Source organism: Salminus brasiliensis, chromosome 2 (genome assembly GCF_030463535.1).
Source record: "Salminus brasiliensis chromosome 2, fSalBra1.hap2, whole genome shotgun sequence".
Classification (NCBI taxonomy): domain Eukaryota; kingdom Metazoa; phylum Chordata; class Actinopteri; order Characiformes; family Bryconidae; genus Salminus; species Salminus brasiliensis.
In genome coordinates this window covers 35,574,573-35,602,367 of record NC_132879.1, presented here as the reverse complement: position 1 = coordinate 35,602,367, position 27,795 = coordinate 35,574,573, and the positions used below count along the sequence as shown (strand labels likewise).

At 42.8% G+C, this 27,795-nt stretch overlaps 1 protein-coding gene across 8 annotated transcripts in view; it reads left to right on the top strand.

Annotated features, from left to right (window-relative positions):
• anks1b (ankyrin repeat and sterile alpha motif domain containing 1B) overlaps window positions 1-27,795 on the top strand; it is a 261,246-nt gene that overhangs the window by 147,902 nt on the left and 85,549 nt on the right. For all 8 annotated transcript variants that reach the window (XM_072672508.1, XM_072672507.1, XM_072672509.1 and 5 more), the window contains one exon: window positions 10,175-10,361. In XM_072672508.1, coding sequence (XP_072528609.1) covers window positions 10,175-10,361 — 187 coding nt within the window. The remainder of the gene's footprint in view (window positions 1-10,174; window positions 10,362-27,795) is intronic.

Genomic DNA, 27,795 nt, shown 5'->3' with positions numbered 1-27,795 from the left:
GTGTATGTCACTGTGAGTTCTGTAACAGCTGTGGTAAATCAGCTAATATAAAAGCTAATGCACTCTAATGAACTGACGGAGTGACTTAGAACGAGGCCTGTGGCCCCCGGAAATCCCTCAACACGGACAAGCCCAGGCAGAGACTGGGAGCATGCTAATGTGTAATCCATTCTACAAAACGAGCCCAAATTCCCAACATAAAAGATGCATTGAAAAGAATGCCATAATTGTAAATCATAGAGCTGTGTTTTTTGGGCTGTAGTTGGCCTGCATTAGCATCTGCAGTATAGGGCTCTTTTGTGTGCTGGATGTCCCATTGGGAGACCTAATAGCCGTGCCAATGGCATTCATCGCCCTGCGGTCCCTGTGCTCACAGCATAATTATCATAATTACAATTCATAAATTAGCAGGGAATTCTTCACTCTGCGCTCGCACGGTGAGAAATGGGCCTACCTAATGAGTGCACACACATATGCACAATCTCCGAGGTAAATCATTGCAAAATGAGACAAGATGTCTTTAAATGGGGAGCAGGAGTGGTGTATGTGTGTGTGTGTGTGTGGGGGGGGGGGGGTGTATAAATGATCGTGTGTCTGTGCATGTACAATGACATTAGTGCAGACAGCAGCCATGTGATGTGGATGAACAGGCGTGTTGTGTTTATTAATCCAGCCAAAGTGAGGCGTAACAGGCTCATTAGGAGCAACACAGCCTTCACAGTGAGACAGCGAGAGTGTGTGTTTGCCGCATGCGAGGATGAAAAAAAAAGAGAGAGGGAGTGACAGATTCATTAGCAGCTTAAAATTGGAGTGATTAGGGTTCCTGAGAAGGTGTGTTTGAAAACTTAATGAGCGATGCAGTAAAGTTGCTTACCAGGGCAGAACTGTGAGAGAGCACACACACACACACAGAGACACACTAATCAAGACCTAAACTTACCTAAAAAACTCATCTGTAAAGCTCAAGCTGAGCAGGTAGGCAGCAGTGGTAGACTTGCACTCGGGACACATGCTAACTGACCCGCTACCCAAATCAAACCCAAATCAAATCAAGTCAAATCCAATTTATTTGTCACATTATTAACCTTATTGTCTTGCACAATGCAGCTAGCAGTGAAACGCTTTGATGACTGTCCGGTCACATGATAAGACAATAAGATCAAATAATAAAGATGGAATGCATGAAGGATCAAAGCAGAAATGTCAAAGAAAAGGAGCAACATAATGCTGTGCAATTGATCATTATACATTTATAAGTGTTTAATGTCCAGTGAAAAGTCCTGTGTGTGCACTATATGTTAAATATTTTTGGACACCCCTTCTAAAGAACGCATGTAATGAATGGATGTGCAAACACACACACACAGCTTTCCAGACCCTGTAGAGAAGAACTGGCAATAGAAAAGGAAACTCTGGAGCAGATAAGCATGAACCTATTGGTACCGTGCCTAATGCCAGGTATGGGCTAGAGGGGTATGAAGCCCCCCAGCACTAAGTCTGTTCTCTGTGTTCTCTGGAATGATGTTGCATCGTCCAATACTTTTGAGATAAGTTGGGGAGCAGAGGAGTAGGTGCTGGGGTGATCATCCAAGAAGGTAGAAAGCCTTCTTCCAGAAGCAGGATAAACTAGTTTAAAGTTTAATAGCATTGATTTAGAAATAAAGAGGATTAAGCAGGTGTCCCCATACTTTTGTATGTGAGGCTCATCCTTAACTGACTCGCTTCCTGACTAAAACCCTGTTACACAAGGCTGGCTTTACAGCTGCACGAAGCAATTCAGAGCCATACTCTGTTGCTCCAGTTAGTGTAATTAGCCAGTTTTTGACACATTTCGTTTATGATAGTCATCCACAACGTGTTATTTAAATTTGCATATTGGCATATATATATATATATTTTTTTTTCATCTGTCATTTCTATTTGTTTATATGCTGTATGTCTGTATATGTGCCGTACATTTTGTTTACCTATTGTGGCAACGACCCTTATGGTAGGGGCGTCAGCCAAGCACAGAGACAGACACAGATGAGCTCAATGCCAACCCCGAAGGGACCTTTATTAACACCACCCATCAACCAAGGCCCAAAAGGGGGTCTAATGAGGACCGTTTTAACTTGTTTCTGGCTTTTGCCCAACACTCACCAGTCTGTTCAAAGTCACTGCTCCCGTGTGTGTCCCTCCCCTCCTGTGAGGGTAAAACTACCTTTATGCATTACATGGGGTTTGTTGTCCTGGGCAGCACTAGGGCAGTGTGCATGGTGTGGTGGGGGCTGCCCCCCTCCTCACAGGCCACACTTTCTACATTCGTATGTAAACATTTGTGAATTTGTGAATTTGTGAAAAACCTTGGGTCTCTAATTTAGTTGTAAGTTCTTGAATCTGGCAGTTGTTGCTTACAATGCGTCCCAATGTCATGATGAATGAACCAATAGATTTTTTTTCCTTGTCCTAAAAAGTTGCCATCCTGAAGAGTTCAGAGTTTTTTGCAGTGACGGAATAGAAATTGAGCTCTGCCATTAGCAGCATAATGCAAATGGGAGTTACCTGATAGGGATTGTTTACTTTTCCTCAGTTAGTAAATCAATTTGAAGAGCAATTTTTGGATTCTTTATAATGTGTTTTTGATGTTGGTCTGTTCTGTTTGTGTTAGGTCTTTGAAAAATGAATGGTTATGGCTGACACATGCAGCTGTTGACTCAGATCTGCATGCCAAAGATTTGAGACTTGACATAGATTCTGACCCCAGAGATTCAACTCAGACTCACACCTCAGAGGCTCGACTCAATTTGTGCCTCAGAAACTTGAGACTTGACTCAGACTTGCACCCCAGAAACCTGAGAGTCTATTCAGCAACTCGTAAACCCCTCAGGGCAGTGGTGTGTAGCAGAGGAGAGGGCCTTAGAGTGGTCCAGTTTTACAGGGTCAGATCCCAGCTTCCCAGAGACCAGAGACTCGACAAAGACTCGCACCCCAGAGACTTGAGACTCATCGAAGACTCACAATCGAGAGTCTGAGATTCTACTCAGACCTGTATCTTAGAGACTTGAGACTCTACTCAGACCTGCATTTCAGAAATTTGAGACTCGACAAAGACTCGCACCTCAGAGACTTGAGACTTTACTCAGACCTGCATTTCAGAGACTTGAGACTTGACAATGACTCACAATCGAGAGACAAGTGACTTGGCAAAGACTCGCACCCCAAAGACTTGAAATTCTACTCAGACCTGCACCCCATAGACTCGAGACTCGACAAAGATCCTAGAGACTGAGGACTCTACTCAGTCCTGCACCTCAGTAACTTGAGGATTGACTCAGACATGCACGTCAGAGACTCAAGAATTAACTCAGACTCTCACCTGAGACTCAAAACTCAACTCAGAGTTGCAAAGATTTGAGCTTCAACTCAGACTTTCACCCCAGACTCAAGACTCTACTCAGACTGGCACCCCAGAGACTTGAGAGACAATTCAGCAACTTCAGCTGAGAGGGCTTTAGATTGGTCCAGTTTTACAGGGTCAGGCAACAGCCTTGCTTTCACTGCAGGGCTGTTTACTGTCTGTCTCTGAGAATAATTAAACAGCACTTACAGGCTTAGGTCAATACAGTGTCAGAAAACTAAGACCATTATTTGAATGTGAAAAACAAGTTTGGTTAATGATCCGAGTTAACTGCCTTGGATTAAATAGATGAGCTAATTCTGAATCAATGAATGTCCATTCTGCCACTGGTGAAAATCTGGACAGCCTATAGACAAAAGAAAGGTCTCATCCAAAATCTGCTGAACCAATGTTCTCTCATTTTTATTTGTATTTCAGTCTGTGTTTGTAGGCAGTTTTGCAGAGTGTCATATCTGTGTGCTACACTGGGCGTTTTTCCCCCCAGACACCAGCTCAGGCTGGAAAGGCTGAGCAGTTACCTCAACTTGCTGTATCAGATTGTCAGTGCTGTTGTTCTGTTGTAGGGTTAGGGGAGGTAAGATACACCACAGGCATTACAAATGTACAGACAGTCTGAAAAAAAAAAAGATATTCTAAACTTCATCCATGAATCCATCCAAAATGGCTATCCATCAAAAAGGCCTATTGCTTTTTTCAGTTTCTGAATGTCGTTAATACTTTCCGTTTTGAAGATGTATGAACTTAAATTTGATGAAGAGCTTAGAAAAGTCAGTGTACCTGACAATACTAATATAAAATCAGCTACGTTCTGAAAAGATATGAGTGAATGACTGTAGACGTGAGTTTAATGGTGATGAAGCAAGAAAAAAATCCTCTGAAATGGTATGCAGTGGACACAAGCAGCATAAATCTTGTTCTGCTGCTTCCGGTGGTGTGATGGAAGTACAGCTGCGCTAGCAGTGTGAAACACAGCATGAGCGTATTAGCTAAAGCTAGGACACAGCATCCAGAAATGGTTCATTTCCTTGCTAAACAGTCCCCTAAAAAGGACAGTTTGAAGCAACAGGTAACCGAAGACCCAAGGCGACGCACATAAAATCACATTAAAAACGGCATCAATAAAACAGACAGGACTAAGATGAAAGCACAGCTAGTCAAGCTTGTGTTCAGGGGCAGTGGTGGCTTTGTGAATTTCCCCACTGCGGGACTAATAAAGGACTATCTTATCTTATCTCAGCGTGAGTTAGAGCTCCGGGCTGTTGATGACAGGGTTGTGGATTTGATACCCGGGCTCGGCAAGCTGCCGCTGCCACTGTCACCAAAACTTCAAGTTTACATTTTACATTTACGGCATTTAGCCGACGCTCTTATCCAGAGCAACTTACAAGGTTACTCATATTACAGAGGAGGGCCAATTTAGTGTTAGGAGTCTTGCCCAAGGAGTCTTATTGATATAGCGCAGCATAGTCACCAAGACCGGGAATCGAACCCCAGTCTCCCACATGATGTGGTAGCTCAGTGGCAGGTAGTGGCAGGTAGCGCTGACGGTTAGCTACCCACCGCTCTGTGTGTGTGTGTGTGTGTGTGTGTGTGCGTGCGTGTGCGCGTGCTCACTGCCCCTAGTTCACTAGTGTGTGTGTGTGTTCACTGCCATAGATAGGTAAATGCAGAGGACACCTTTCACTGTACCTTTTTACTTTTAGATTCAGAAGCGGCAACCATGACACTTCTGCACCACGCTGTCCGTGTGCATCAAACTGTCCATATGGTCTCCGTACCAAAGCTATGTACTATGAGTTTACTATGAGTTTACTATGATGTTCTACTGTGTAGGTATTAAATAAATAAATGGACTCATAAATAAAAGGTTCATCATGTAAAGTAAAGTAAAACTATTTTGAACTTGCTGATCCTGATTCCAAGTCGACAGTAGCAAGCTAGCTGTGTGAGGTGCTGAGGCTGACTGTGGCTGAGGGTCACTCTGAGTTGAGGGGAATTAGAGTCAGGAGGAGAGAAAGGGACAAGAGAACTGATCTGAGTGAGACTGGGGTGTTTGGACATGGCGGCAGGGTGTGTGCTCAGACGCAATGTGGTGATAGAACCGTTATCTTAGATTTGTGCGTTGTGTAAAGAAGAGAAAATTCCAGTGACCACACTGACCACAGAAACTCTCTTAGGTGTGTCTTATTATTGAGAGAGCCTCATAGTGTGTTCTAAAATGCTCTCTCCTCCATTCACATTGTCCTATAATGCTTTCCCACAATCACACTCTTTTCGAATAGTGTCCCTCAGTCACTCTGTTCTAGAATGCTCCCCTGCACTGTTCTACAAAGATTTCCCCTCATTCACACTGTTCTAGAATGCTCCGCTGCACTGTTCTACACAGATCTCCCCTTTTCACACTGTTCTAGAATGCCAGTCCCAATGTTCCCTATTTCTCACAGATTCACACTGTTCTAGAAGGCTTTTCTGCATTTACTGTTTTAGAATATTCTATCCCCATTTCCTGTTCTAGAATGTTATGTCCCCATTTGCTGTTCTAGAATGTTCTATCCCCATTCGATGTTCTAGAATGTTATGTCCCCATTTGCTGTTCTAGAATGTTCTATCCCCATTCGCTGTTCTAGAATGTTCTATCCCCATTCGCTGTTCTAGAATGGTCTGTTCCCATTCGCTGTTCTAGAATGTTCTGCCCCCATTCCCTGTTTTAGAATGTTCTGTCCCCATTCCCTGTTCTAGAATGTTATGTCCCCATTCGATGTTCTAGAATGTTCTATCCCCATTCGATGTTCTAGAATGTTCTATCCCCATTCGCTGTTCTAGAATGGTCTGTTCCCATTCGCTGTTCTAGAATGTTCTGCCCCCATTCCCTGTTTTAGAATGTTATGTCCCCATTCCCTGTTCTAGAATGTTATGTCCCCATTCGATGTTCTAGAATGTTCTATCCCCATTCGCTGTTCTAGAATGGTCTGTTCCCATTCGCTGTTCTAGAATGTTCTGCCCCCATTCCCTGTTTTAGAATGTTATGTCCCCATTCAATGTTCTATCCCCAGTCCCAATGTTTCATAAGGTTCCATCATTCACATTGCTGGAGAATGCACTGTCCTAGAATGTTCTAGAATGCTGTCTCCCACTGTCCTAGAATGCTCTTTTACACTGTCCTAGAATGCTGTCTCCCACTGTCCTAGAATGCTCTTTTACACTGTCCTAGAATGCTCTTTTACACTGTCCTAGAATGCCCTCTCCCCAGTCTGTTCCATAAGACTCCCCCATTCACGCTCTTCTAGATCTCCCCTCATTCACTCTATCCTAGAATGCTCTGCTACAGGCCCTCTGTCCTTTCCAGATGTTCTAAGGACGGTTGCAAGTATTGGTCTGTTGGCGTTTGTTATATAGTGCTGCAGGTGTGTGTATGTGTGATGTGTGTGTGTCAGAGAGAAAGAAAGCGAGAGAGAGCGAGAGAGAGCATGAGAGAGAAGGACAGGCTGTATAGTAGTAAACAATACACATGCACACACACACACACACACACACACACAAAAGGCATTTCAAACAAATGAATTAATGTGACAACTTGGACACCTGTGATACAACAGGAAGTGAAGATTATGCTTATGTAAAACTTCCTGTGGTTACACAACTGCAACACAGTCATCATCATGTCTCTCCCTCTCCCTCTCTCTCTCTCTCTCTCTCTCTCTCTCTCTCCTTTCTGCCACATCCACCCAAACTCCTACTAACAGGCTTTTTCACGGCTGGTACGGAGCTGCGCTGCAGTGTGTGTTATGTCTCCTCTGTCTGTGTGTGCAGCAGCGCATCATGTTTTTCAAACATGGCAAGCCGCTGTGACTCAGCGCTACGGAACAGCGCGGCCTCACCCATGTGGTATTGTCCTGGTGAAATGGTCTTGCTGCACCATGATATAAAGCTTTTCTAGCATTAAAACCGCTGCCTGTGGGTGCATGCACCTGTGTGTGTGTGTGTGTGTGTGTATGTGCATGTGTGTTGGTTTGTTTGAGAAAGCACTGTGCTGCAAGTGCTCCATGTGTTTACTCAATAGGAAAGGTAATCCTGGCAAGCTAATTAAATGCATTATCTTCAGGAGCACAGAGGCGGCTCCCTTATCAAATACTTACCAATTACAGACATGCATTACCAACTTTCACACACCCATCCAGACTCCTACACACAAACACGCACAAACATAAAACCCACACAAAGCACAGTAGCCGCCAAATGGTGGCGAGCATGTAGAGTAATCGGTTCCTTAGCATTTTTTTTACCTGAGCACAGTTGGATTCGCCTGCAGCCTACGCTCATTGCAGCTCAGCGGTTTGAATGGGATGGTCTAATGATGTAGATATTTGCTAACTTGCTTGACATGTGCATTATTATGCAGATTTCAAACCCCAAAACTGCCTAAATACACATTAAAAAGTCATTTAGTCATTTAGCCATTTTCCCACAGTATATTAGGGAGTGTACTTCACACTTTCAGTAGTGTACAATGATTCCCACTGAGAGAAAAATGACCAATGATCAACATTGTTGCAATATTTAGAAGCCATACAGGGATTGACCTGGGATTCACCTCAATCCATAGCTGCATAGGTTTTATGCAAAGGTTTTCTATAGAAAAAGAAGCTATCCCCCTTCCTGCAATAAGAGTACATATTTTTGCCGTTACCATAGAATAGTAAGTATGTGACTTCGATTGGGGTGAAGCATGTCCAGATGCGGCTACAATCCCATTTACAACCCTGTTATTTTGCCTCAGAATGAAATGAAGGGTGCATGAAAAAAAAGGATAAGCACTGTTTTTATTGGCTGGTTTACACCATCTTGACAGCCCACAGTAGCCACACTGCGTAGCATAGCATTGTCCAGCATTGTTTTTAGCAATTGTTTTTGGCCATTTTTGGTCATTATTCCTTACTGAATACTGTTGCAGCACTTTCTGAGGTGGTTGGCTGTTCTCCTCCAAATGTTTTTCCTGGCTGTTCAGGCCATCTTGAGGCCATCAGATAAGATCTAACTAGTGCACAGTCACTGAGTCCAATAATGAAAGGAAAGATATTAATAATAGCCTCTTTTCCACTGTAGGGCCAAACAGTTAACCTGGTCAGCACTGTGACGTAAACTGTTTGCGTCTCTCCACAGGCCCCCTTGTGGCCATGCTGTGGACAGAATGGAAATCGACTGTTTTTGTAGAGCTATAACGTGTGTATTCTCAAGCTGCACATAGTAAAATAGATCAGTGTGTAAGACCAGAGCTTCCTATGATCTACCATGCTTTTTTACTGCTGTTTGAAATAGGCTTTTGTACTTGTTGGATACACTGTGTTTTCACAGAGCATATTTTGGATCTGTGCTGATCTGAACAGGCTGTTCACTGCTATGTGACAGTTTTGGGGGGATGAAATTGGGCTGTTGTACAGCTCTGTTGTGGTTGTGCCAGATTTGGTTTTACTGAAGAGACAACCGTGTTTGAGGTTCATGTTATGTCACTTTCATAAACCAAACTTTCATTACTCAGCTTTTCCAAATGAAATACATATAGCCTTTCTAGGGCACCTAGAAAGCCCAGCTAAGCATTTATTTAATATGTAATTGATGTGATGTAACATAGACCAAAATGCATACATTTTTATTTTGCTAATGTTCAAAACATACTCTGATCAGCCATAACATTAAAACCACTGATATGAATCTGATACACTTTGACAAGAGATAAAATTGTGTTGGCTATGTACATAAGGCAGGTCTTGGGTTTTTAGGTCTTGGGTTTTTTTCCTGGTGTACAGTGGTCAAGGAAGGAACTGGTGAACTGGAAAAGGGTCATGGGCACCCAAGGCTCATTGGTGTGACCCAAAGGAACTCCTGGTAACGTCTTGATGCCAGTTACCACAAGACACCTTCAGAGTTCTAGGGGGGTCTGTGCCTAGACGGGTCAAAGCTGTTTCGGCAGCATGTGGGGATATTAAGTTTTAATGTTTTGTTGGCTGGTTGGTATGTGTTAGACACATATCAGTTTACTGTTAGTCTGATCCAAAATATGCTCTGTGAAAACACAGTGTATCCAACAAGCACAAAAGCCTATTTCAAACAGCAGTAAAAAAGCATGGTAGATCATAGGAAGCTCTGGTCCTACACACTGATCTATTTTACTATGTGCAGCTTGAGAATACACACGTTATAGCTCTACAAAAACAGTCGATTTCCATTCTGTCCACAGCATGGCCAAAAGGGGGCCTGTGGAGAGACGCAAACAGTTTACGTCACAGTGCTGACCAGGTTAACTGTTTGGCCCTACAGTGGAAAAGAGGCTATTATTAATATCTTTCCTTTCATTATTGGACTCAGTGACTGTGCACTAGTTAGATCTTATCTGATGGCCTCAAGTCTGTGTAATATTCACGTCAACCCACTTGTCACTCATATCCACTACAAGCCCAGTTTTCATACTGTTGCCCTCTGCTGCCATTCAGTGCAAGCTCTGACCCACTGGGACAGTGAATTACCGGTAATACAGCTCCACACATTACTACTGAGGATTAAGGGCCGTGCTCAATAACAAAGACAAAATTGAGGGCAAGGTCGTAGCACCTGGGATTCAAAGCAGCAATCTCTTACTTATAAAGTACACAGCTCTGAACCACAGAGCCAGAGGAGCAATCATAACGGCATATTAACCCTGTCACACACGACACCTTGGCTTTAAACTTCAAGCTCATTAAACCGGCTGAGATATCAACATGTTCATCTCTCTTTCAGCCCAAGCAGCGGACGTCTCTGTCCTCATCTCAGGACGTGCAGCGGCCCGTGCAGAACCATAGTGGAGAGCCCTCGGAGGTTAGCTCATCTCTGGGCTACGCCAGCTTCAGCACCAGCCCGCCTGCCAGCCCCCCCATCAGCCCTGCCAACTATTCCACTGGCTCAGCTGAAGACTGCGCACTCACCGGTATGAGCACTCTCTCCACAGTTCATTGATGCAATCCATGAAGATCTTCCTCAGAAAAACAATAATAAGCACTTACTAATCCAAAATACACTGAAATAATACTCTGAGAAAACACAGTGTATCCAACAAGCACAAACGTCTATTTAAAACAGCAGTAAAAAAACATGATAGATCACAGAAAAGCCCTGATTTTACATGCTGATCTCATGTGCAACATGAGTGTACACACATTTTAGCTCTTCTACAAAAGTACCACCAGTCAATGTCAATTCTGTCACCAGACTGACCACTAGGGGGCCTGCAAAGAGAGAGATGTACAGCTTATGTCACAGTTCTTTGTGTTGGTAAAAGGGTTCGTTACAATTGAGGACCTATTATAGATGGTTCTTTTAAGAACCTTCTGTATAAAGCCAAAAACAGTTCCACTTTTCAGTAGTTTTCAGTACTATCTCAAATATTTTTTGCTTAGAGTGTGCTCCGCCAACATTAGTGACTGTACTGGAGATATGGGTAGAGTCACACAGATTTACATTAATATTGGTGTTATGGGACCTGTGGTAATCCTGGTTCCAGCCATTAGTGCCCATTAAACTCTCAACTCAACTTTGGAATTACATAAAGTAGGATCCAGTAAGCTCCTCACACACAGAGTGGAAAGAAATCCTCTGAGTGACAGCTTTAGCCGCCATCCGCCGGGTTTAGGTCATAGGCTTCCATCTGAAATCCGGCAAGGCTAACGCCGGTTATGACTGGAACTCGCTCAGGTGGAGACAGTTGGCAGGCTGCAGAACTTACCCCGCAGCGATGATCCAAGGGTTACCTTCTCTGTAGAGATACAGTAATTTAAGCAGGAGTTCTCCCGCCTGATTGGCTGCCTCTGTGGGAACCGTGAGACGTCCGGAACCAGCGCTAATGCTTTGTTTCTCACAGACTGACTCCTGCTGTTCCAAAAGCCTCCACAGCAGCTGCTTGCATAATTCATATATCAAACCCGCTTCAGATGACAAAACAGCATATTAAAGCCTCGCGCTGCCACTCTGCTCGCATAAACACCAGCAGTGGAAGCTGGGATGAGTATTCAATTACCCATTGACTTCCTTGTAGCGGCTGTTTCAGCACGATCACGTTGCCAGTAGGAGGCGATGGGAGATGTATTACGCTACCATGGTGATGGTTCTGAGTGAGGACAAAGCCTCTGCGAGAATGTTTACATGCATGCAAATCGGTGCCTCTGGCATGCCACTTCCTGTGTGTCACTTCCTTTGGACCCTCCTTCACTGCTGGAGGGCATGTGGGCAGTTGATGCCGTTTCCATGGCAGTGTGATTCCCGTCACCGTGGAGTGGGAGTCATGGTGATGGATGAGTTCAGTGCTGATCTGTTTCTGAAAGCTGCCAATCTCCTGCATGCTGTCTGGCACCTTCCTCTGCTTGGAGGTAACAAAGAGGTTAGATAGGCAGAGAGAGAGAAAGAGAGTGTGTGTGTGTGTGTGAGAGAGAGAGAGAGAGAGAGAGAGAGAGAGAGAGAGAGAAAGAGAGTGTGTGTGTGTGAGAGAGAGAGAGAGAGAGAGAGAGAGAGAGAGAGAGAGAGAGAGAGTACACTAGTTATGAGAATAAGACTAATAGAAGTGTTCCACATCCCCTGAATTTCACTCATAAAGTCACTTTAAAATGTCAAGGGTTGGTAATAGTCTCCAGTGTTGTATTGTGTACAGTTCTGGAGGTGCTCTTTCTTCCAGTTAAGGGGACCCATCCAGCATTTATCTTCCTCAGCCTCTTTTATAGATCCCTGTGGGTGTCATTACTTTCATCTCTGCCTCGCTTCAAAATTTCCCCACTCTGTGGACCTCTGGCCTCATATGAACATATGATCAGGGAATGAGACAGAGCTTCACATTAACACTTACATCAGTGGTTGTTAACCCCTTAATGCAGCGAGGCTTATTACACACTAGGGTGTATTATTCAGTATATTATTCAGTAACTACAGGGACGTCTGTACTCTCTATAGTATAGCTCTATAGACTCTGATGTCTTGTGTAGTTCAGTATTGCAAGGGTGTGTTCGATGTCCTGGACAAAACTGCCAATAATAATGACAGCTTGCTGAAGAAAAGTGTTACTGTGTGTGATTAAGGTTACATACACAGGCAGATTACCACAGATTTGCTTGTCCATTACCTTTGCTATTGTAGACAGCATTACCAATTTATCCTGTACAAACCGGTGGGTCTATTCTTTGATATTAGAAGTTTAGGCTTTTTAAATGGTTCATTCCAGTCTTGGAGTACCCCTGGCCTCCACATTTTAAGGTTTCCCCACCCTGAACTCAGACAATACAATAAAAGAACCGGCTCACAAGGCCTTTCTTAGGTGAAGTTGATTGTTTTAGAGAATGAAAAATATTGAAGCATACCAGTCAGTGATGTTACACTGATATAGGTATAGATATATAACTCTGTGCCCATGTACCCAACCAGTCTGAGGCAGCTGCATAACAAAACTGCCCTCCCTATGGCAGACTTGGCTTCAATTCTTCAGCTGGGCAAGCACACCACACTACACTACTACCTTGGGCAAGATTTCTAGTGTAACACTCACCTGCCTCATTTAAATGTAAGTGGCTCTGGATATGAGCGCCAGCCAAAGCCATAAATGTAATAAAAATGTTATCTCCGCCATTACATTTGCATTACATTTATGGCATTCATAATCTCCATCTCTTTTTCAGGATCTTACTTTCATACTTGCCTGTTGTTGTGTCCAGGGTTGGAAAGGTTGCTTTAAAAATGTATTCCAGTGCAGATTACTGATGACCTAATGTTAAGCAATGTTATTGTAACCTACTCTAAGCATTGCTATATTAAAATGATATAATCTGATTACAGTTTTAGAGTTTTTTTGAATGGTCCATTAATCATGAAATGTTTAAACATCCGTCTAAAAAAAACAGCTTGAACCCGCCTGAATTGCACCCCAGTCTATAATGGTTTATGCAGGTCTATGCTGGTCTGGTGCTGGCTTGGTGTGCTGGTGACCAGCTATACTGGTCTTTTTGGCGTATTTATATTGGTGCTGTTAATATAAATATTAAATTGACCGATGCATATGTTCTTATAACTGAAACACTTGCAGATCAGGTTTACACTAGATACTAAATAATGGACAAAAAATAAGTCTGAATAATAAACCTTGGGTTATATGACTGTGTCTGATGAGAGTCTGAACCCAAAATATTGTAACTTTTGTGTCTGAATTTAGGCAGAGGAGAGAAAATTGAGGATAAACACTATGTGTCTATCTTACCAAAAGCAGGGCTTCCAGCCAACTGGCAGGATTGTGAGTGCTGGCTGGATTTAGTTTAGCATCCACAGTGCAAAGGCCCCTGTAGTCTTTCATCTCTTCTACTTTCCACAGTAAAAGGTGGCACCTTTGAAATGGAAGGGCCATCTCCCCTCCTTTTTGATGGCGCCTCCCTCTAGGAAGCTCTATAGACTCTGATGTCTTGTGTAGTTCAGTATTGCAAGGGTGTGTTCGATGTCCTGGACAAAACTGCCAATAATAATGACAGCTTGCTGAAGAGAAGTGTTACTGTGTGTGATTAAGGTTACATACACAGGCAGATTACCACAGATTTGCTTGTCCATTACCTTTGCTATTGTAGACAGCATTACCAATTTATCCTACAGCTGCACTTACAATTATTTAACCCCCCCTTACAACAAATTAGGATTTATTATTATTGCAAAAGCTGTTTGCAATAAACCAATAAAGCAAAAAAAATAACACGTTTAAACAGCTCATAACATCTAATAGAACAAGTGCTTTCCTCAAATTCATTACAAAATGCCAGCTTAAATGACTGCAGTTTTAGAATTATTCATGACAAGTGTTTTAAGTACTTAGTAGAGCATCATTTTCTTGTTATGACCTGCTACAAACGTAATACAAAGTCAGAAACCAGCTTCTGAAAGCATTCCTGAGGAATCTTAGCCATTTTCTAATGGCCAATGAACTCCAGTTCACTAATATTCCTAGGTTTGCATGCTTCAACTGTGTTCTTCAAATCCCAGCAAAGATTTTTAATGGAATTTAAGTCAGGCGAGTGTGATGACCAATTTAGAATTGTCCAGGACTTCGTTCGAAACAAAGCTTTGGTGGACTTTGAAGTTGATTGGGATCAGGTCAAATGACATTCAAGCGTCAGCTTCCAGACAGAAGGCATGGCATTTTCTCCTCAAAGTCCACCAAGGTTTGGTTTCAGAAGAAGTCCTGGAAGATTCTGGACTGATCGTCACAGTCGCCTGACTTGAACGCCATCGAAAATCTTTGGTGGGATTCGAAGAAGGCAGCAAGCAAATGTAAGAATATTACTGGACTGGAGACCACTGGAGCTGAGGTCTGGCTGTGCATCATGTTTGCTGCAGGTCATAACAGTAAAAGGGGGTTCTACTAAGTACTAAAGACGCTTGTCATGAAGGGGTTGGATAATTCTGAGACTGCAGTCATCATTAAAAGTGGCATTTGGTGTTGAATGTGGAGAAAGCACTTGTTGTATTAGTTGTGTTAAGATATTTAAATTGGCCTTGTTTCATTGGTTTATTGCCCAAAAAAATCTAATAAACCTAATTTGCAATGAGGGTTGAATCATTTTAAATGCAACTGTAGCTCAATAGGCTGCTAGTGTATTAGCATGTAGTGGCATCTCCAAAGGTGAGGAGAGCTCCCCGGCATCAGGGAGCCTTTTGGTGTAATTGCCACTTCATGCTGTCATTTATAGTCTGTTAAAGTGCAGTACCAGCAGATAGTTCATATATGTGGTCAATCCTACATGCCAAAACCAATTTAAGGGCCCCTTTGCTGGTACTTTTAGGTTTTAAATCCAGATGACAAGCCAAAGGAACTTGACCAGGCTTTATGGAGCCTTTTGTTGTCATTGGCACTTTAGCGCTTGAGCTAGACACTATAATAACCAAGTACAGGTACCTATATCCTACTTACCAACACATCTAAATGAAGCCTGAACATTTGTATTACCTAGGGCCACATCTTCAGAACACCATATTTACCAAGGATAAGAAAGCTAGAATCCGGTCAAATACGTTCAGAAAATACAGTCAGGACAACAGCTTGTGTTTTATCGAAGGGTTCCTTGGCTGTAAAAAGTTTAAAAACCCACATAGAGAACATAACGAAGGGGTTACAGCTTACTACACAGTTCTGCAGAGGTCCTGGTCGTGCCAAGTATGAATGAACAGGGTTATTCCTCCTGGCTGCTACAGTGTTTACTATGTAATGCTGTATGTAAATCACAGATCAGCTGGCATACTACCAGTGGGACTAAACTCAGTGTCCCCACTAATTGAGTCCTCTGTGTTTGAGCACCTGACGGGGCAGAAACGTGAACCGTCCTATGCATTACAGCAGCAGAGGCCGGGCATCCAGCCACCCAGCAAAGGCAGTGATTTCCTCTTTTCCATGCTCGTAGTCACAACTTCAGACTAGTTTCATCTCCAGGAATAGATTTCTTCACAGTTTTCCTTTTCCGCGTTCTCTTTCTCTCTCTCTCTCTCTCTCTTTGTGTCTTTCTCTCTTTCTGTCTCTTTTTATTAGCTTTATAAGGTCCGTTGTGGTGTTGCCGTGGCAACTGCCATTGAAGGAGGAGCACACTGTTATTTCTTCGATGGCTTATTTTCATAGGTGCATGAATCAAGGGCCACCAATTTGCTCCTGATTGAGAGATAAGTAGGAAGAGGGAGATAGCGACGCCGAGCGTGAAAAGGCATTCTGCTGGTCTGTGCAAAAAAAAAAAAAAAAAAAAAGCAACCTGCTGCTGTCAACACTGGTCCATCGCTGCTCCAACACATCCATCAAAGCACACGCGTTCACCCGACCTCATCTCGTATTCTCAAGATAGGTCTCCTTCGTGGGCAGCTGTTTCAGGTGGTCTATTTATAGACACGTTATAGATCAGATTTGGTGTAAACAGTATTGATGTGGAGTTGCGTAACTGTGAAGTGAGAGGGAAGCTGCCTCAGAGCTTGTGTGCAGACGCACGCAGCAGCAGCTGAGCTCCACAGGAGAGAGCTGCAAGAGCAGATAGCACTTTTCTTTAAACGACGACTAAGACCACAGCTGATGTTTTAATCGTGGTGATGTTTGGAGGTCGTGAGTCAGAGCAGTCATTAGCTTTACAGGTAGGAGGAGATAGAATTACAGGTAAAGATTTTAGATTAAAGGCTTAGATTTAGAGGTTTAAACTGTAATTGATCAGCTAAGCTTAGAGATGCACGTGTATTGGTATAGCACCTTTCATGCACAGTGGCAATTCACAAAGTGCCTAAACATGAAAAAAATATTAATAATAATAATAATAATAATAATAATACATTTCCAGCAGCTTAAGTGAGAAAGAGCATGAGTAGTTACTGCTTTCACCCACTGGATAGCAGCTGTAACTGTTAATCAATTTTTGGGATATCTGTATTGGCAATATTGTAAAATCGCTTGGAGTTGCTAAAGCTTAGGATAACATGCCTTCGAGTCATGAGATATCCATGCGAGCCACTATTTTCAAACCTCTAAGGAGTTGATAAAGCTTAGGAGAAGATTTAGATGATGTTTCCAGCACCCTAAGTATGGAAAAGCAACAAAATGACAGCTTTTACCCGTTGAATAGCAGCTGCAACTGACTACACTCTTACTTCAAAGTAATACCAGCCTCTAAGATGTTAATCAATCAAAGTTGCTGAAGTTTAAGAGGACATTTAGATGTCATATGAGTAATAATAATAAAATAATAGTAACAAAACTGGAAGAGGTTGACAAAAGCCTGCTAATACAGGAGGCCAAGCAGCAAGAGGAAATATTAAGGTCGTATTAATCTGCACATGCATCCAGAACTGGAGAGGATGACTGGCATTTTTATTTGATAGGTGGCAGTGGTGGCAAAGGGGGAGGCAAAAGCTGCTGAGTTTTATGATATCATAGGTTAATATATTTTTTCCCTGCTGAAGCTAAACTTCAGAAGATTAAAGATGGCAGACAAACAAGAATGTTATTTGACAGAATACATTGTGCTTCATATGAGGAAGGACATCAACTAACAATATAAAAAAATACTTATAATAATTATAACTAACAATAAGTCCATGATTTCAGATTGACTTTAAAGATGCCATAAAATATTTTTTTCATATTTTAAGTTTTTCCTAAGTTGTTCTGATGTATAAATACTAAGTGTGTGATTGTGGATGGAGTCAACATGCCCAGATGTTGTTTTACAAGACTATTAAAAAGAAGAATAAAACACGCTAATTTCCGTAAGCTAGCCTTAGTTCTTAGCCTTTTTTAGCCTTGCTCCCATATTCTCCCCAGGTTGCCATTGGGCCTTGAAAGGCTTTTGCTAGTGGGCTGGATGTATGTACATTCTGGGGGTGCAATAAATTAAATGAGTCAAGACTGTTATATAACAGTTTTGGGGTTTGGGAAATTGGGCCTTTTGCAGCTCTGTTTCTGGATCTGTGAGAATTATCTTTCCAATGAAGAGATAGCAGTAACTGAGGTTCACAGTATGTCAGTTCCATGTAACGGACTGTTTGACTATGCCAAGATAAACACAATCTTCCAAAAAATGAACAGATGTGCCACATGCTAATGCTAAAACAGTATTAGCAGCAATCTAGAGGCCTGTATTCTGACCTGTTTTATTCTGACTTTTTGTGGAATTATGTGGAAACCACTAAACTTATCATAAGAATATGAGAGGTTAAGCTGCAGGCTTAGCAGTCAAATAATTCAGACAATAATTCCCGCGCTTTTACTCGACCCCTATGTGTTGTGAATCGAGCTGGAGCAAAAATAAATCTGGCCCACCATTGGAATAAAGGTTTGCGAAGCACTCAATACAACATTTTTACAACAAGTTATATTGAATAAACCTTTGAGTGAGACAGCTAGCCCTATCATTCCCCACATGTCCACGTGTCGTTCACTAGAGTGCAATCAGCATGTTGCGGTGCCCTCGGGTCAGCTGTTCAGCATGTAACATGCCACTCACATTCCAGCTGTTGCTTACCCTGGGACCTCAAACATCAAGAGCCCTCTTGGACCATGGGGCGTGCTGACCTTCCAGCGCAGCGGACATGCAGGAGGCTAAAATCACACAGCCGGGGCACCAGCACGCTCACACACACACACACTGCCTGTTTTTCTGCCTTATTTTAACGCAGTGGGAATGTAATGGGGCACAGCGCTGGCGTCACACTTCCGACAGCGCATGTAGCCGGCAGCATGTATCCACATATCCGCGCCGGTTGCCGTGGCGATATTTTCACATTTCCAAAAGCAGAAGGGAGAAAGTGTGAATTTGTCGTTTCAGGACTGCCCATGATTGCTGTGGGTAAAGAGAGAGGGAGAGAGAGAGAAAAAAGAGAGAGGCATGATGATTACATGCTAAAAAACATATGTATTAGAGCTGTGCCATTTGGAGCTCCTGGTGTTATTGCACTTTTTTCTTTTTTGCTCCCAAGGGGACTTAAAAGCTTTGTGTACAAGAGAAAGTAAGAAAGCAAAAGAGAGCGATTTATGGTAAAGACTTTGGAACGCTTAAAGCTGATCATAATCCTTGGAAGCTGAGCAGTTGTTGTGGTGGCTGCCCCGCAAGCCAGGCTTGGATTGACAGGTCTGATATTGTTGTGGTTTTTAATATCTGGGAGAGAGGCGGGAGATGGGAAATGAAACAGGATTGTTTCTGCTATGGTTCTGCTATGGCCCTTTTCCCCTATGTAACCTTGTGTCGCCCTCGCAGTCTGTGTGCGGACAGAGAGAACGACATTATTATTATGTATATATATATATATATATATATATATATATATATATATATATATATATATATATATATATATATATATATATGTATTTTTCATAATAATTTGAAAACACCAGCTGCCTCTTTATGTTGCGTGAAAGGTACATGATGGAAGCACCAGTAAAAATGAGAGTAGAAATGCCAAAACATCTGGTCACACCATCTGGTCACAATGGCACATGAGGTCTGGGATATACCCTCTTAAAAGGTTCTTTGAGTGATACTACAGACATATCACTTTTAGTTCCACAAAGAACCAAAAGAACCATGTTTATAATAGAGTTCAGTGAGCATGAGACGCCTTTGAATTGATAAGGAACCTAAAGTGAAGGTTCTTTCCACCCACACATCTCTATTACACACATGGTTCTTGTGGATCTCAGCTGGATCTCAGCTGGATCTCATAGTCAATGTGTTGGTTGTGATAGAAATGGGCTGGCATGAAGGCCCAAATCCTTCAGGACAGGCAACTCGGTCAGAGTATCTCCCAAACAGCAAGGCTTGAGGGGTATTCCTGGTCAACAGTGGTCTAAAGAGGGACAAACCATGAACCGGTATATGCACCTACAGCCAATCCCTTATCCAGCAGGGCTGCCTTGAGTCCCAGAAAATGTAATTGATGGTTCCGGGAGGAATGCCACACAGCACACAATGCATCACACCCTGATATGTGTGAGTTGTGAGTAAAGTTCAATGGAAGAAGGGAAAGAAGTCTTGTCCGATGAGTCAGGTTTCCTTTTATTTCACACGGTCGTAGTGCTGTTTACCTGTGGGTTGTGCTGGAACAAGAAGTCCGCTCCACACCAGCTTCACTTGCAACTTGCATGGCTTAAAGGATGTACTGGCAGACACCACAGGGGACCTCCAGATTGCAGATTGAGCTGTTGCCGTGGTACGTTGCGGACCAACTGCATAAAAGACCAGGTGGCCATAATGGTGTTGCTCATCAGTGTATCCTTTGCTAACTGTTACCATAATGTTGACCTTTGCAATGCTGACAGGGCAGGAGGCTGCAGTATGCAAATGGGCCATTTAAGCAATCAACGAAAGTTGATCGAAGACTTATTGTGTGCTGTGAGCATACTGACCAGCCTGAGATGCTCCAGCTGTTTTTTGGGTAATTTAACAAATCAAGAGCCCTCATTATCCCACAAGTGTGAGACTGTTCTTCCAAATAATGTTTGCCAATAAATAGGGTTAAACCATCACACTGTGTATCAATTTAACCGCAATGTGATATTGTCTCATGCAGCCCTGATGACATTAAGAATCAGAAAACAGATGTTTCCTACATGTTACCATGTGAGATCTTGCCCCCTGTGGCTTTACGTGTGTCTATGGCATGCTTTGGTCAGCAGTGTTGTAGTCCCTCTGCTCTCTGACAGCATCACTGGCCTTACTATTCTTGGCAGCAAGCGGCTGCACTTCTGTACGGCACAGCAAACATTTGTTAACAAGCAATTAAACACGTGGCCTGTAATCCAGTGGCAGAACAAGCCATCCATCTGCACACAGGGATAAAGGGGAAGGATAAATCTCTCACCTCAGTCTTTATTGTGCCCTCCAAGCCGAATTCTTTTCTGGTAATATTTCTCTCTAACTCGCGAACACTCTGTGACTCATGTTCATGAAATGGATGCTTAATACCTCATTCAGGCATTAAAATATTGGCACAATTAATGATAAAAAAGCTGGTAGAAGTTTATGTGTTATGTTGTAGGCCCTGGGTCTACAGGTTGTCGTGAGCCCTATGAGCGTCGTTAAAATCTCAAACACCTTAACACCTTATACCTTAGGCACCTAAACCTACACCTTAGCCTAATTGCACTCCTGACTTATGTGGACTAATGTTACTGCACACCAGACCACACTCAACATGAAAAAATCAAGGCGCTCCTCCAAGTAGCTCCAAGTCTCTAAGCACCCCCCATCATCTCTTATCCTGCAGTATATTAGACCCAGAAGCAGACCACAAAAAGCCAAAGTAGGTAACATGAGGTTTGAAATTTACTCCATGAAAGTAGTCAGAATCTGATGAACCCAATTTATTGATTATTATTATTGATAACGAAATAGGAGAGAAGTCTTCCATGGGTCAAACATCACCACCACACTTTGCAGAGCTTACATCTAAGCATATTCAGTCTGTGAATCATCTGTTAATTTGACCCAACACAAACTGAGTCAAGTCTCACACATTTTCTTATCAAATTTAGGGACATTTTGGGGGGTTTTCACACGTGACTGAGGTCCGAACCAAGGTTTGTCTTCTTGTTACCATGTATTCATTCAGTCGGTTAGTTTATTAAAGAACTTTGCGTGGTGTTCCTATGCCCCGGTGTCATCACCTATGTGGGCTGAATCTTCCTATACTTGACACTGATTGCTTTATAAAAGGACGTGTGTTTGACGTGGGCATGTTGTCAATTTAGCAGGTAGACTTCCCCAGATAAAATGAATTAATCTCGTCTCCACTTTCCGGTTCTTTTTCTTCTTCTTATGTCTGATGGGGGACGATAGCCTGCCTCAACTTCCTGTAATTGGTCCAAAAGTGTTTTCAAACTGCAAACGAACCGTACCATGGTTAAGTTGATCTGACTTACACCACCTCTTTTGCTTGGATTAAATTTTGGTGGGCAGTGGTGACTATGGGCAGTGGTGGCTCAGCGGTTAAAGGTCCGGACTGTTGATCATAGGGTTGTGGGTTTACTACCCAGGCTCGGCAAGCTGCCACTGTTAGGCCCTTGAGCAAGGCACTTAACCCTCTCTGCCCCTAGTTCACTAGTGCATGTGTGAGTGTTCACTACAACAGAAGGATAAAGTGTGGAGGACACATTTTGCTGTACATAGTACAGTGACAGATACGTGTACATTTACCTTTACTTTAAGGTAGGTGTGAAAGGCCTTAGTCAACAATATTAATGGAGTGGAGTGTCTGCCGGAACTAGCGGGCTAAGACATCCCAGCGTTTATGCTGTATTAGAACCTGAAGGTCAAAACAGAACCCTGGCTCACAAGGAAATAATGAAATCCATCCTACCACGTCCTACTAGCATGTTTTCATCAGAGACTTCACCTACCAAGATAATCACCCTGTCAAGATTACAATATATCAAAAAGGCTATTGCCTGAACCACAAATTGGCTGTCATCTCATTCACATGACACCAACATTAAATCATGAAATGGTCAGTTATCCACCTCTAAACCAACCAATCAGTTAATGCAGGGTAGAATGGACTCATATTAGACACATAAAAGATCAATTTCAGTCTTTCCTCTTTGTTAACTGCTTAGTCAACTACTGCTGATCTCTAGTCAATAAACAAAAAAAGGGCGCAAACAAACTAGCAGCAGACTGGCGCCCCTAGTAGTTTGGCATTGCCTTTTCTCCCTCTTTTGTATTTGCACGAAACATTTGAGGTTTCTGAGTCATGTTAATTCATTCTCTTCAATTTTTCTATTATATTTTATGTTATAGTGGTGAGTAGGTAAATTATATACAGATCATATATTAAAGAGGGTGCTATTCCAGGAGGAGCTGCAGCACCCCCTCACACCCAGTCTTTTAAAAAGGGTTGTACTGCATCTCTCCCACACCCCCAGTCAACATCAGAGCTGACAATTATTGGCCAATCTGCAGTTCCAGATAATTATTGGTGTATGTGTTGGTGGCTGGAGGGTGGATAAATAATTCCCTTTTTAAAAATGGCCAATCACAGGCACCTAAGTATGCTCATCTGGCCATGTGAAAAGTGGTGTAGTCTTACAGATGCACCTAGAGGCCTGATCTTAAATTAATTTAAATGCTGTATTAAAATTGTTGTTTTACCCTTAATATGCACACTCACAACACACACACACACACACGCACACACTTAACTGGACTTCTAACAGTCAAGACATTGTCTTCCTTATACACTTATTGTCAGCTCCACTTAGAAAACATTGCTTATCAACATACCTATCACTCGCTCCCCCTCGTATCTTCTGCATGACAAGACAAGTGTGTGTATGAGTGTGGGTAAGGGTGTGTATATTGGTGTACGTGGGAGTATGGAGTATAGCTCCACAAGACCAATACCCTGGAATGCTGTGTGGTGCAACAGTAGGCCTATCAGATATCTTAGGAGAGTGTGTGTATGTGACCCTTAGAGGTGGGACTGTCAGTATGTGGCAGTTAGAGCCTCTCACCTGCAGGAAAACATACTGGAGCTCCTTTCTCCCTTCCTGCGGATGCCCGTTTGCCCGCTTCTGCCCTCCAGCTTCAAGGTAAGAGACAATAAGGGAGGGCTATGGTTAACACGTCCCAGGCTATTTTTGGGGTCCGCCCATTTCTCCATGGGGAGTGAGATTGGCTTTATTAAGGAACCGCTACTGTTGCTTTAGCATCTGAGCCCTGGTGTGAGTGTATGTGTGTGTGTGTGTGTGAGTGTGAGTGTATGTGTGTGTGTGATGTGTGCTCTGCTCTCCCTGCTTAAATGCTTTGTGGCTCCATCTCCTATTCTGTGTGATGTGCCCTACTGTTTAATGCTGTTTCAAAGCTGCTGTGTCTAACGGCACCAGAAATAACATCTGGCCGGGAGGAAGTTGTGCTAACACACTAATTATGGTGTGTAATCACTATAGAATCACTCAGTGCTTGCATATACACTGACCGTATGGGGATGGCATTAGTTTGTAGTAATAGTTAATAGTGCATTAAAGGCAAATTTAGTTTTAGAAAAAAAGAAAATTTTACAAGAAATAAATTCACATATTTGTGCACAAATAATGTTTGGTCAAGCTGGTTATGCTGGTTGAAAATCTTGGTTATCCTTGTCGACAAAGATTGGTCATGCTAGTTATGCTAGTCGATGAACTTGGTCATATATTATGCTGGTTAACCCCTGAACGCAGAAAGACTTATTAAGACATTTTATTTACTAAGGCATATTATTCAGTAACCACAGGCACCTCTGTGAGGATATTCTTTGGTAACAGAAGTTGCTGGCTGTTTCAGGGGTTAAAAACTTGACCATGCTGGCTAAACAGCTTGGTTATGCTGGTAATGCAGGTCGAACACCCTGGGATTTGCTGAAAATGCTAGTTGACCAGCTTGATCATGCTGGAAATGCTCATTTTTCAGATCAAGCAAATTGGTCATAGTTGGTTGTGCTGGCTGATTATCTTGGTTATGCTTGTAATGCTGGTTAACCAGCTTCATAATGCTAGAAATGCTGGTTGACCCATTAGGTTGTGCTGGTTAAATGCCCTGGTTATGCTTGTAATGCTAATTAATCAGCTTGATCATGCTGGAAAAGCTGATTATGCTGGTTGACCCATTAGGTTGTGCTGGTTGACTGCCCTGGTTATGCTTGTAATGCTGGTTAACACGCTTTATCATGTTGAAAATTCTGCTTATGCTGGTCAACCAGCGTGATCATGCTGGAAATGCTGGTTACACTGGTCGACCAATTAGACGGTTAGTTAGTAAGGCTGGTAGACCAGCTAAACTATCAAAGCTAACCATTTGGAAAAGAAACTATGAAGTCTTCATACCAAAGCTGTTTTTAACAGGTGGTGTAGCCCTAGAGCTACTAGAACACTACTGAGCTACTGGATGGCTCATTGTTAGTTGTGGTTTACCAGTTTCCAACTCCAACGTTCCTGCAGTGCTACCTTCCTCCCGCCCGATCCAACAGATTACTGCCTTCACAAGCCTTTAATTGGCTGAATGGGGTGTGGAGTTGTGTTGGGTTGGAGTTGAAACTTGCAGGAAGGTAGATCTCCAGGAGGAGGTTTAGGTTTCTGGCTTGTTTGAAGGAAAGTAATGACTCTGTCACATTTACCCCTATGGGGGATTTAGTTCTGGCTGCGTTCTCCATGGTCCCCCGTTACTCAGCATTCAGATCTGTCACGGATTCGGTGTCCATCAGATTTCTCCAGCACTGTGCTGGGATTCCTGGGCTGCGCTGCTTCACTGGTGTGCTGGTGGTGGACGGGGCCTTTGACCTCTCCACCACTCTGTCTGCCAACCTTAGATAAGACGCTCTCACATTTACTCAAATCCCTCTGCCTTTCTATTGGCTGTTCCCGGACACAAATATTCAAATGAAACATTCTCAGTCCCCGTGTCAACCCCTCCACCCCCACCCCCTATTCTCCCTCTTCCCTTTTCCCCCTCTCTCCCTCTCTCTCGTCATCTTCTCTCTTTCCTGAAGGCCGAATGCTTTCTGCCCAAGGCTCGAGTAAGCCAGGGAACTGTTGCCATGACGACCAGATGTCACCTGTTGCGACTGCGGCTGGAGAGAGAGACAGAGAAAGAGAGAAAGTGTGAGAGACAGGCAAAAGAGTGAACGGGGAATAGAGGGATGTAGAAAACGAATGTGAAAGGAGCAGCACATGGCATCTTCAAGGCACTGTGGCTCCACATGCTGTAGTTTCTGCACGAGTTGATGTTTAATATTTCATTTTCCGTGCTTTGGATCCACACACACTGCTCTCTCTCTCTCTCTATATATATATATATATATATATAGAGAGAGAGAGAGAGCAGACAGCAGCCCCAGAAGAGAGCATATACTTTGTAGCTTGCTTTTTTTAGGATCACATCATGTTTCCTCCACACCTGCTTTGTGATACACATCGGCAACAAAACCCACACTGGCTGCTCCATTCAAGAGCCGCAGTGGTTCTCACCAGTCTCCGCTGTGAGAATTTCCCTCTGAGCACCTGTGCTGCTTCCTTTAAACTACTAAAAGCAAGAAGCCTAAGGTCAACACATTCTTCTTTCACACACAAACATGAAACTGTCAGATTTATATTTTTTTCTGAGATTTATCAGCACATGAATCTAAACTGCCTATCAAAACATTGGGGAGACTTTGCTTTTCTCAATGATGTTTTTGGATTTTTTTTGTTTTTCTCAAATGGATGTTTATGGATCAGTAATAATAATTTTCTGATTTGCATGTGGTTGTGCAGGATCAATCTACGTATCACACTTTTTCTTAGAGCATCCGATTTGTACATGAGATGCATGTTTTGTTACTACTACTACTTTCCGTTAGTTTCCTGTCCTAAATTGTGGCATTTCCAGCTTATTGGAAGACATTGTTATGACATTGTGGCATGTCTGCTCTGTTGGCTCAACCTGTTGTTTTGATTGGGAAGGGACTGACCTTTTAGCTAGTGTTGCAGACTGGAAAGCAGGGAGGGGCCAACGCAACTAGCAAATTGGTAGTTGGTTGAAAATGGTAGTTGGCTAGCTGAATAATTTGGAAAACAAGGTAGAGATAGAATTTCTAGAACGTTCAATTATGGAGGAGGGGCTTCAGGCCCCAGCTTAGTGCAGTATGTTAGTGTGTGAGGTAAGTTTGCATGAAACTGAATGTAGTAACTCAGCTTCCATTACTTGTTTGCCACATTAGCCTATTAGCTGCAAGGCAAAACTAAACACGCAAGCTCCAGACACCAATTATGCCTTGGCTAATCGACTATCCAGTATTTAAGCCATGAAACAAATGAACACAAAGATGTTTAAAATGCACAAAAAGACGACTTTCAGAGACCTCTAGACTTTGCCCAGAATTCGACATTGAACATATGACCTTTTTTCTTTCATTCCTTTTGGAGATTATGAGAATCTGTTGTTTTATACAAAATATCAAGTTCAGTTCTGATTAACACATATAGTGTACAGGCAGGGGATCAGTTTTCAAGCCAACTTATCAGTAACAATGTCTTTTTATGGGCTAATTAAAGTCAAACCAGGCTGACCCAATAATGAACATATATAGTCAAGCTGTGCTCACTAATAAAATTGTATAAATTAGATATTTTCGCTGTTATAAAAGTAACCTTGAAACATTAACCTTGTTAGACGTGGACTAGAAAAGAATTTGGAGCTCACTGAGGCCTAAATGCAGAATTAAGGTGACCACTTTTTGTCGCAAAAGTTTTTCAGCTTAAATGACATATTGTGTTACATACCACATAAGTGGTAGATTCACCAAGCATCCTTCCATCTCCTTCCTTATCTTCCTCCATCCTTCTTACTCACCCTCCCCATGCAGGCCAGGGTGTAATTTGATCGTTATCATCCACGAACACCGCTCTCGCATGTGCCGGAACACAGCGCTAATGCTGGGAGGCAGCGCAGAGACGGGGCGTTCATGCACATTTATCTGTCTACATGGGTGACGGGGGTTTGTAGGACCTTTGACATCCCTGCCTCTCCGTTCTCATCCGGACTGACAGGCAGAGTTTACTCCAGCACACAAAACAAGCACGCCAACACTCACCATATGGTTAACGAGCTGTAGGCCCATACGCTGTTGTGTCTTCACACGTGTGTCATATGCCGTTCTATCATGGCAGATAAACAGGAGTCGTATAGGAACACTGAGGAACCGTTATGTCAGATGAAAACTGTTATGCCTGTTCGAGTAGGGTAATGGATGTATATTGCTGTATGTACACTATGCATACAGCGAGTAGCTGGCAAGGATGGATAATGGTCTCACGAGGCCCCTGGGCAGAAGTGTTTTTGCAACCCCCACCTTCACACTTTACAATAATAATA